At 35.3% G+C, this 11,563-nt stretch overlaps 1 protein-coding gene across 1 annotated transcript; it reads right to left on the bottom strand.

Annotated features, from left to right (window-relative positions):
• Positions 1-361: 361 nt before the first annotated feature.
• On the bottom strand, positions 362-8,169 carry slc20a1a (solute carrier family 20 member 1a). Its single transcript, XM_077224473.1, has 11 exons — positions 8,039-8,169; positions 6,173-6,805; positions 5,704-5,844; positions 5,207-5,292; positions 4,970-5,066; positions 3,733-3,852; positions 3,178-3,393; positions 2,544-3,039; positions 1,482-1,667; positions 1,062-1,146; positions 362-968 (listed from the first exon to the last, which is right to left on the bottom strand). The coding sequence occupies exons 2-11, from the start codon at positions 6,519-6,521 to the stop codon at positions 804-806; spliced, it is 1,941 nt and encodes a 646-aa protein (XP_077080588.1). The 5' UTR covers positions 6,522-6,805; positions 8,039-8,169; the 3' UTR covers positions 362-803.
• Positions 8,170-11,563: the final 3,394 nt, after the last annotated feature.

Here is an 11,563-nt window from a genome sequence, read left to right as displayed (position 1 = left end):
TTGTTCAGCAATCACCAATAACAAAAGAGGAATACATCAGTTATAATCTATATAGTAACAGCCATTATTGGGGTACTAGTCTTAATTTATTTGAAATTTTAACAGGGAAAGATAGAAGTGCATGTCCACAAACTGAATATTCTTGTAATAATTTACGTGTCTTCCTGTCAAATGTAATAAACCTTGTTTTGTTTGATAGGATATCAAAGTAACTATTCATGGATCTTTGAAAGATTTAGAATCATTTTCAGCAATCTCCATTTTATAATTTTTTCCTGAATACACATACCATAATAAATATGGATTTGTTATTTATTAAAAACAGGTCTCTCACAGTTTAGGATGACAAGAAAGCATAATATATTTTGTAAAAACTAGTTTATTTACAGGTGGAAATTAGCATGCACATGTCAGCAGGAATATGATTTATTTCAAATGTCATGCAAGTTTATATATTTATAAATAAACAATTGCCTTACAGCTTAGAGAATAAATGATCATTTTCCAAAAATAAAATAAAAGTTGAAACAGAATTTTAGCCCAACTTCATATTTTTCTTTAAAAAATATATATATGCAAGGCCCCAAGTAAACATACATAACATTTTCATACTACATATCTCACACTTTTTACAGCTAAAAAAATCACAGAGTAAGAGTGTGATGTGCAAACATCCACAATCCTTGATTTACTATTTACAGTATATGATGAAACAAGTTGAAGGGGCATTCCATAGTTGAGGCCCGTTTTTTTCCTCAAAAGTTTAAGTATTTACAAGGAGTAAAATGGTTTAACGTGACACATTAGGCCAGAGGCAGTATAACGTAGTAGAAGAGTGCCATAATAGCAGCACTGATGAGACCAGAAATTGGCACGGTCACAAACCAAGCGATAAAGATATTCCGGAACAGATGCCAATCAACAGCCTTCTTGGAGCGGAGCCAGCCAACTGACACCACTGATCCAACCTGCCCATGCACACACAAACAAAGAAGATAATACAATTGGACGTTTATTACTATAAATTACAACTGTAGGGATTAATCTAGTAAGCAACTCACCTTGCAATGTGTAGTGCTGACTGGGAGTCCAATGTTGGAAGCGACAACCACAGTTACAGCAGAGGCGAGCTCAATGCTAAACCCACTGCGAGACAGACATTATGATTATAATAAGCACTATAAGCATCTTTACACACAGCACAGAACTGTTTGAATGGGAAAAAGTACTGCTGCATTGTCAAAATGTCATAATACAGACAAGACAAATTTTCTTTGCCGTGGTGCACGAGGGCATTTCCACGAGACAAGGAGTGTTGTTAAACTGTTTGTATGCACTGCAAAGTCAATAGAGATAAGAAAGTGGGAACCGGCTCTTAAGCCCCATGAGAACCACAGTGATAAAAACTGAACTATAAAGTCTGATCCCACAAATATGCGCTCTTATCAGTTTCTTCTCAGTGGAGGTATGAAGCTTGTTACCTGGAGGGAGTGATGGGAGTCAGGTCTTTGCCCATGGTTTGTATGACCCTCCGACCCCAAATCCAGAGTCCTGCACAGATACCCACTCCACCATATAGGAGCAACCAAACTGGTGTAGGAGCACTGGGTGCAACAGAAGCGGTGTCATAAATCAACCAGAGAGCAACGAGGGGGCCAATCGCATTACTGTTGGAGAGGAATGATGAGTTATGTTACCATTTAGAGATGAACACATTTATAACACTCATTATAAAACAATGTGAGAAACCAGAATAGAAATGCATTAAATACATTACCGTTTAAAAGTTTAGGGTCGGTACATTTTTAAAAATGTTTTTGAAGGTCTCTTATGCTAACAAATGCTGCATTTTTTTTAATTAAAAAAATGAAATAAATGAATTGTTTAACATTGTTAAAATAGCTGTTTTTTATCTGAATATAAATTTTTTTCGTGTGATGCATACATTTTCAACATCATTTCAGCATAAATTATTCTAATATGCTGATTTGGTGAAACATTTCTTATTATTATCAATGCTGAACATAGTTGTGCTGCTTAATATTTTTGTGGAAACTGGTTTTTTTTTTTAAACTTGTGGATTCTTAGATGAATAGTAAGTTCAAGGAACAGCATTACATTGGAATTTTTTTAAGCATTATAGCCTGTCTTGACAGTCACTTTTGATCAATATAATTTATCCTTTCTGATTAAATTTATATATATATATAGATTTAATATATAAATCTTACTGACCCCAAACTTTTAAACAGCGGTTTATCTGTGCCAGATCAGCTATGTAGGCCTACTGATATTGGATATTTAATTGTGCAGCTCATTTCTTCTATTTTTACATTTAGATTAATTTTCCAGCACCTAATGCTCATTTAAAGTTAGTTTTTAAAAACACTAATAATTCAATGTAATCTTTACCAAATCCCAAAATGAATATCCAGTTTTATACTGTACATTTTAATGTTGTGATACCTGAATTCACATTAAGATGGTTAATTTTGTCTTATTTTGGACAAAATATGAAAAAAGGTTTATTATGTCTCTAATACCTAACATCATTTCCCCCATGCGCAAACGATCCGAAGCAGGCGGTGAGAATCTGCAGGAACTGGAAGAGCGTGGACACCTCCGGTCTGTCAATTTCTAGCTCATCTATTTCCTCTTCCAGCGAGTCACTTCTGACGGTCTCGTCTCCCAGCTCCACTGCCAGAACTTCATCTCCTGCAGGAACTTCTCCATCAGACACTGCGGTACAGTAGCTGTTATAGCTGTCGTACCGCGAGCGCCTTTTCTCTCCATCCAGTCCAGTCCGGCTTCCCTCGCCCTCCTTCAATGACCCGTGTATTCCATAGATGGCCATGGTGTAAGAAGTATAACTGTTGTTACGGCGGATAGGTTTTTCCCCGGGCTCTCCCATGCATTCGCCCACCTTGGCCAGGTGAAGTTTGTGCAGTAGATCCTTGTAGATTCCAGAATCTTTGTGTACGGTGTGGAACTGGCTTCCGTTCAAGTCTGGGACAGCAATTCCAGCACTGCCATTTAAAGCTAGAATGGATGACCGAAAATTGTAGAATAAAGAATGAGTAATATAGTCAAAAGAGAGAAACTAAAGCTTAATCAGTTCATCAAAATAGAATCTTAATTAAAACTAATTTAATGTATTTATCATTTAAAGAGGCTGACCATGAGTGCAGTCCAAATCTTTGGTGTCAAAATCTTTGTTGTCCAAGTCGGTTTCCGCTGATCCTCCGATTTCAAAGGCCACTTTGTTGCTGTCAGCAGGGGGTGTCTGTGGAACAGGAGAGTAGCTTTGAGGTGGGGTGGGATGGTCCACAAGGCCATTTGAGGATGGCTTCTTCTCAGTCAGTTGTGTCCCACTGGTGTCGGCAATATTCTGACCTGAAAAGGTGAAAACAATTACAGAAATAATTATATTAAGAGGAAGGATCCAAATGCATGCAAAGTCAATGAGGCAGTTTATTGGAAACATTTAAAAAGATATTTCATTTCATCATGTTTCCATGGGATTCTGGCAAAGGTAATTGGAAGATACTTTTAAATAAGAAATAAAGTCACACTGTGAGACATCATAAGTTACAACTGCAAGAAATAAAGTTGCAATTGTGATATACTATTCAAAAGTTTGAAGATAATACGATTTTTGAATGTTTTTGAAAGAATGTGCACCAAGACTGACAAAGGTCATTAAATTACAGACATGATAATATAAATATTTACTTTTGATCTTCTTCTTTAACCGTGGACACACAATGAACCAGACCACCAGTGCAGTAAGCATGGCACAGCCCAGTGAGATCAGCAGAGTGCCCCACCATGGTACCCTATCAAATCCCAACACTGTAGAATAAAGAAAAGAAATAGATAAAAAACCTAACATGTTTTTGAGTTAAAACAGTGCTACATGTTCAACACTTTCATACTGAAAATCAACAAGAAGGTCTCACATTCCTCCTGAAAAGATCTTGGGTTTCTCTAAATTAGCAAATTAGCATTAGCATGACTTCACATTTTTATTAAAAGCAAAACTGTGTGGATAAGTCAACCTGAAAACCAAATAATGTTTAAAAAAAATTAACTGAAAAAACAAAACAAAACCATATATATATTTTGAAGAACATCTTTCTTCTTTTCTAAATGATAGCACGTTTTCCCTTCAGAATTACTGTAAGTTTGTTGTGCGTGTTGACAAAACACTGTAGTGAGATTACGGTTATATAATTTCCGTTTCAAATCAGGTTGAAATAGGGAACTTTCCAGTCAAAGTGTCTTTTTTATCATTATAACTTATGGCTAAGTTATTTTTCAGTTCCTCTGAATGAGAAGAACCAATATCAAACAGGGTCATGTGCATGGCTCAGTAGATAACCAGGAAGAGGGCGGCCCTGTAGCCCTCTGATTAGTACACAGACTCTAGGACAACAGTTGGTTCACAACGACCTTTTTTTTTTTTCAGTACATCATGATCCCCCTGAAGTTTGCTTAATAGTACAGATTGTTAAACTTTGGCCAAAATTATATTTCATTATTCTATCAACAAATTGGACAAAAAGCTACACATTTTCACAATATCACATATATTAATTAGCAATATAGAATAATGCGTTTAATCCAGCCTCTGTTTGCGTGAATGTGAAAGTAAATGTAGTTAGATGAGGGAGGGGTACTGTATGCATACATGTGATCATGACCTCAGCATGTTATATATGCGTTTGTGTAATCAAATCATATATTATATCAAAGTACATTCTTAGTAACAATTTAGGAACAAAATGTTCCTCAAAAGGACATAACCCCTTTTAGTGACATTTGGAGATATAGGAAAACCAATGAATAAAAAACAACAACATAAATATTAAATATTTATAGAAATTATATATTTCTTTTAAGAATAAAAAAAATCTTCTAATCAAATAAAAAAAGCAAACCTATTTATTTAGAGCAGAAAAAAGCTTACTTGGTGCTCCGGTAAACATGATGGAGAACAGATTGATTCCCATTGTAACAGCATAGAAAACTGGTAATGCTCTTAAACCATTGGGCACTGGATCCTCCTAGAGCACATGGATATATTGCTGTTTAGCAAGTGGTAAAAAAAGTATGTTCTTTCTTTATTGACAACAACAATAGATTACAAAATACCAAAACAGACACTGGCACATTATGTAACAGGTGACCTCAGATTTGCCTTTACCTTACTCAAGATGAACTTGCGGATAAAGTAGAAGAGAATAGCAGACATTATGCCGGAGAGAAGAGGTGAAAGAAACCAAGAGGCAACTGGAACACATATATCAATGCGTTAAACATATATGCATAATTCCACATCCAAAAAGCGATGCTATTCTCTGTTATCTAAAAATTGTATGGGCCAAAATTTCTCAGGGCTGCATGCCGAGTATCAACAAACACCCAGTAAGTCACCAGGGGTATGCATGTGACCATGTTTCCTGTCTGTATAGTCCAAAATGTTCTGTTCCATAAATAGCTCTTATTTGGGTCATGTGAAATGAATAATAAAACTAAGAAATCTGCATTAAATCATGTTGGGGTGGTCTTACCGCTTACTATTTCTGGGGTCACATGGGAAGATATTCTCTTTCCATTAACTGACTCATTCTTTAGGAAAAATCATTTAATCTTACTAAGCCTGTTTACGCAAAATCTTAAAAAATACTAAATTTCACATACCAATACGTAGCAGTTCGAGCCATTTGACCCCCTGATGACCCCTAGCAACCATGGAAAAGCCGATTGTAGCGCCCACAATGCAGTGTGTTCCAGAGATGGGGAGTTTCAAGAACGAAGCTACGAGCTGCCAAACAGCAGATCCTGTAATAGTGCAAAAAACAAACAAACACTTGTGACGTGACCAACACAAGTCATGACAATATGAGAAAGTTCCACCAAGGTGATATGCTCGCAATTTACTGGATTCCTGTGTAACACACTATGATGGACATTTTTTGAGGGTGTTAAAATATGTATTGACTTTGAGTGAAAGAAAGAGCAAAAAAACAAAGGACCCCATTTTCTTTCCTTTGATTCACAAATATCTTCTTTTACATTCCACAACAGAACTAAAGTCATACAGGTTCAGAATGACATGAGGGTGAGATGTCATCGTTTGATGATAGATATTTTTTTTTAAAATACTCACCAAACATGGCGCTGATGGAGCCAGCCATCAGCACAGCCTCTGAGCCGTTGTACATGTGAACGTCGATGATACCCGAACGGATGGTCTCACTGACCTTGGCCCCTAAAAGGATGGCACCCACTGTCTCAAAGATAGTGGCTAGGACGCAGGCCTGGCGTAGGGTCACGACCCCAGAACCCACTGCTGTACCGAAGGAGTTGGCCACATCGTTGGCGCCCACAGAGAACGCCAGGATAAAAGCGATGACGAAGCCCAGCACAAGCAGCCAGAGAAAATTAGACATGTCTGTCTGTGTGGCCGCCGTTAGCATGGTAACAGTTGCAAGGGATGCTAGTGTAGTGGATTCCATTGCGGGAGAGTAACTGCACTATTGGCCTATTGTTAATCAAGCTGGGTCAGATTATTGAGGTATTTCTTCTTAATAAATAAATAAATATCCAAAGCAATAAAGGAGACGAGCTAAAAATCTGTCTACACCCGGTCTATCTCCACAAATAAAAAGTAGCAGGAAGTAAAAAGCAACTGTTAGCTACATATACTAATATCTGTCAGGGTTTTGCATTGGCTTTGAGTGGCTACACAGACAGAGACATCCATTGTGGACTAGATCTTAGTAGTGATCGACAGTACATTCTGGAAAAGAAAGAGCCATTTGGATGATTTAGAGACTTTTAGACCTGACTATTAAAAAGCACAAAACAGAAACACAATTAAAGTAAACCACACTGCTTTTTATGCCTTGATTTAGATATTTTTTTGGAGGGAATTGATTTGTGGGTGCAAAACAGCCTAACCTAGTCTACATATATATTAGCAAAATAAACGATGGCTACAAATGTTTAAAAATTTTGACAATGAAACTTTGGCCATACGGTCTATAAAATGATGCAATTTTTCAGCTCTGACTGTAATAATTATGTCTGTTTAAAAGCAATGCAAAGCACACTATGAGATTTACATTCACATTTGCAGCAATATCTTTCTATTTTATGTAGTAGTTCTACCTTCATCACGTGGCTGGGTTGGGTGACAAGGGAATGGGGATTTTAATGCATTAAGTTATTTATTAGCATTTTTTTACTCTTTTCTTTATATCTGTTACCATAGCATATTATTTATCCACCATAAAATAATGCTGTTTTTTTTATTTTTTAAAAACAACAAAAACTTTGAGGGACATTAAGATCTACTGTGTGCCAGTGTAAGTAGTCAGGTAAGGAATTTTCAAAACAAAGTGCCATATTCATTAGGAAAAAAGAGGCTTAATAATGCTTCATTAAGCGTGCTATTTGATTTTGAGCCTGAAAATACTTTTGATATTTTGATTGCAACTTGTAACTTTTTGATGGCAAGTTTTGATGTAAAAAAGTGCCTTCAGACATCAGAGGATTTAGAGAGACAGAACACTTTATGAAGATTTAAGCACATGCATGAGTAGATGAGAAGTAAATGAATGACTTGTTGAATTACTTATTCTATGAGAACAGGTGTTTGATTTGACTTTGTACAGAAGACCTGCGTACCAAACCATTATGATGTTCCCTGACCACACAAGAATACATGCACAATCATCAGAATTTGTTAAATTTCCAATTTTATGTCAAGTGTCAAGTCTGGGTGATATTAAATACAGATAGCTGTGAAAAGACAATTGGTGTAAGAGTCTCATGACATTGTGCAGTTCATCATGCTATTGTTACTGTTAAGGACATGTATTAAATTACAAACCAAAATTACTAAAATCTAAAATCATTTCAGCTTTGCCCTGGAGTTTCAAACACACTGTTGAATAAATAATGCTGAATTTTCCAACCCTTAACAAATACTCTCAGATGTAACCTAAAAGTAACTAAACAGGGTACTCACCAAATGAGTTGAATGACTTCTGCTTGATCGGCTGTGTTATCAATAAATTGATTGATAAATGATCACTCTGTTCCTGTGTAAAACACCCTGAAACCTTTCTTAGCCTTTAACTACTAACTGTTGCTCAGTCTGGCCTGTTATATATAATTACTAGAGAAGGAGGGGAGAGTAAAGATAACCACACCTCCAGAGGATCACGAGACTGTGAGTTCTGTGAAAGCCAAAGACTTTTAATGTTTAGCTAGAGGTTTGCAAGAAATAACCAATTATACGTAATATTTCGTAATGTATGACTTCATGTAGACACATGTTCTTATATGTGTTTTCTCTATATGAAACACGACCACATAATTGTGTATAATTTTAAAGCAATTGAAAAAAATATATCATAATTTTGTTTTACAAGAGCTCATTTACAGACTTCTCTTAATATGCCAGGTTTGGAAAGACAAAGTTGTTACAAAATAATTACTCTTCATTTCGATGGTCCACTAATTATATTCTACATTCTACAAACTTTGCAACTACTTGTCAACTAACTCTCATTAGAGTATTAGTAGAATAAGTTGACATGTAATTGCAAAGTTACAAGAATGTCTGCTTAGGGACCATCAAAATAAAGAGTTAGCAGATATTAAGCAGGCAGTCTAATACTCTAATAAGAGTTGTAATTAGTGTCAAATTAACTTATAGTTAGTAGAATGTCTAACGTGGACCATCAAAATAAAGTGTTACCAGATTTTATAAGTTTTAGACCCATTTAGAGAGCCATAAAATAACTTTAGAATAAACTTTAAAAAATAATAATTATGTAAAATGATAATGTTATTGTATATTTTACACATAATTATTCTTATTAAAGGTACAGTGTGTGATTTTTAGCGGCATCTAGTGGTGAGGTTACGAATTGCAACCAACAAAAGTTACAGTGGGCGACATGTTTGTTCGTTGTCGGCTACGGTAGAAACATGACGACACAATATGTCGACCTCCATAGAAGGGGGTGCCCGCGGTTATGGAGATATAAATGTCTCATTCTAAGGTAATAAAAACATAACGGTTCATTATGCAAAGTCTTTATACACCACTGAAAACATGGATCTTATATTGCATTTCTGTCAATAGATCCTCAGAAATATTACACAATGCACCTTTAACAGGCCCTCGTTTATTTCGACAAATTGCTTAGATAATGGAAAACAGCTTTACACTCAGAACAGGGTACATCTTTACACATACCAATCTCTAATAATTTATTACTTCACAATACTTATGAACATGTCTTTTTCCGTTATCTGTGACTAATGAACATCCGCTTTTTCCATGTAGCACAAACACACATCTATGACTGTCAGCAACTCTGCCTGGACCGAAATGCTACGATGGACACTGGACTGCTGACATCTTACTTTCGTGTAATTATTTACCGTTTGAAAGTGATGGATGGTATGATATGGAAAATGCCTTCTCAGCTCAAAAAAGAAAAGAGGCAGATATTTTTGGATCAAACTTTGAACCCCATTTGGGAAGGCCGGAGGTGCCTGGATTGAGGGTCTGTCAACATATATTGTCATGGAGATTATTTCCATTGTCAGTGACCCACAATCTACGCAGCACTTCTTAAGGAGGCATTTATTTTCATTACAGTTTTTAATATTGGCTATTGTCTCTTTTCAAACAGATTTTCAATGTGTCAAAAACGGGTATAAAAGATCACGGTAATGCATCTTCATTAGAATATGACTTACAATTGCTCTGTCGTGGATATTTAAGTGCAGATATATGATGATCCTAAAGCTAAGGACAGCATTTCTGCTACTAGAATGATAAGATGAGTATAGAAAGTTTCTTTCTATATAACAAAGCTTAACATCAGTTAGGAAAATCAATGTTCGAATGTTTGGGGTTTATACGATTTTTGTTGTTGTTGAAAGTCTCTTATTCTTATTAAGGCTGCATTTATTTGATCAAAAATACAGTAAAAACAGTAATATTGTGAAATATCATTGCAATTTTAAACAACTATTTTCTATTTTAATATTTTTTACATTTAATTTATTCCTGTAATGGCAAAGCTGAATTTTCAGCATTATTACTTCAGTCTTCGGTGTCACATGATCCTTCAGAAATAATTATAATATACTGAAAACATTGATACTTCTCCTCCTTATTATAAACATTGGAAAAACATTTCCTATTATTATCAAAGTTGAAAACAGCTGTGCAGCCTAATATCTATGTTGAAATAAAAATATTTAAACAAAAATTTAATAATATTTTATATATATATATATATATATATATATATATATATATATATAAATTATATTAATGTAACATTTTTATGTAATATGTAATATGTAATATATATATATATATATATATATATATATATATATATAAGGATTATTTGATTTGAAAGTTCAAAAGAACAGCATTTATTTAAAAATACTACTTTCTTTTTACACTGAACACATTATTCTGAACAGTACTGTATGAATATGGATATAAGCATTATGTTTTCATGTGCATGTTGGTTCAATCACGGGGGAGTGAGGAATTTTCCCTACAGGATTTTTTGCCTCCACACAAACCCAGACCTCAGTCGTGACCACAGGCAGCTCCATGTGAAATACAGAAGAAGGTTCTGGATCAAGGCCAGACCAAAATTAAATAAGCCTGTTGTTGTATTTGTCTGAAATGGCAGGTTTTTCACTTTTCTTTGTAATTTAGAGACTGGCAGATGTTGCTTAACATCTAACCTGCCGATTAGTCTTGTGAAATCAGCCTTAAATTGACATTTTGAACTTACTCTTACAAAGCATTCACTCATAATATTTGCCTCTAGTTTTACAAAACGGATAACCTGCTCATTTTAACTCTCTCTGGGGAACATACAGTAAAATGAAAAAATAAATAAAAATAATTCATCCTCTCAGGCACACAGTGGCAGCTCTGTTTTCTCCCTAACCGCTTGCATAAACCTGTATTTAAACTGGATGTGTAGGAAAACAGGAAAGGAATCTTCAGACTAAATAGTTGGGTTTTGCCATGTGTCTCACCCACATGTGTCTGCAGGCTGCTCAGCTGTTCCACTAATAGGTTAGCACACTGACGCAGAGCAGGAAGACGCTAAAATAAACTGTTTTCTTCCTGGTCTCTTAAACGCTCTGAACTGTGACAGATCTCTGAAGCCCATGTCTGCTTTGCACCACACTACATAAATTCCAAGATAGGTATTTTATTCACTCATAAAATAGATATGAGTGTATCACTACATGTGAATGTGCCACTACATGTGGACCACTGTGCTTTGGAATAAATATACAGCTCAGTGAGGAGTAATGATAGAATGCTGTGTGCTTTTAACCCTATACCAAAACTTGGCAATAACATTTATTTTCAATTAAAGGTAGGGAACTTTTTTTCATAAACACTTTTTGTTATTCTGGATTGAAACTTTTTTTTTTCACATCCTGATAGCAATTCGGTCTAAATATTAAAACATATGTAGTACATAGTACA

The sequence above is a fragment of the Siphateles boraxobius genome, unplaced genomic scaffold (genome assembly GCF_051911475.1).
Source record: "Siphateles boraxobius isolate OS27281-9 unplaced genomic scaffold, OSU_SipBor_1 9, whole genome shotgun sequence".
Taxonomy (NCBI): domain Eukaryota; kingdom Metazoa; phylum Chordata; class Actinopteri; order Cypriniformes; family Leuciscidae; genus Siphateles; species Siphateles boraxobius.
The sequence above is the reverse complement of the archived record's forward strand: the minus strand, read 5'-3'. Positions and strand labels throughout refer to the sequence as shown.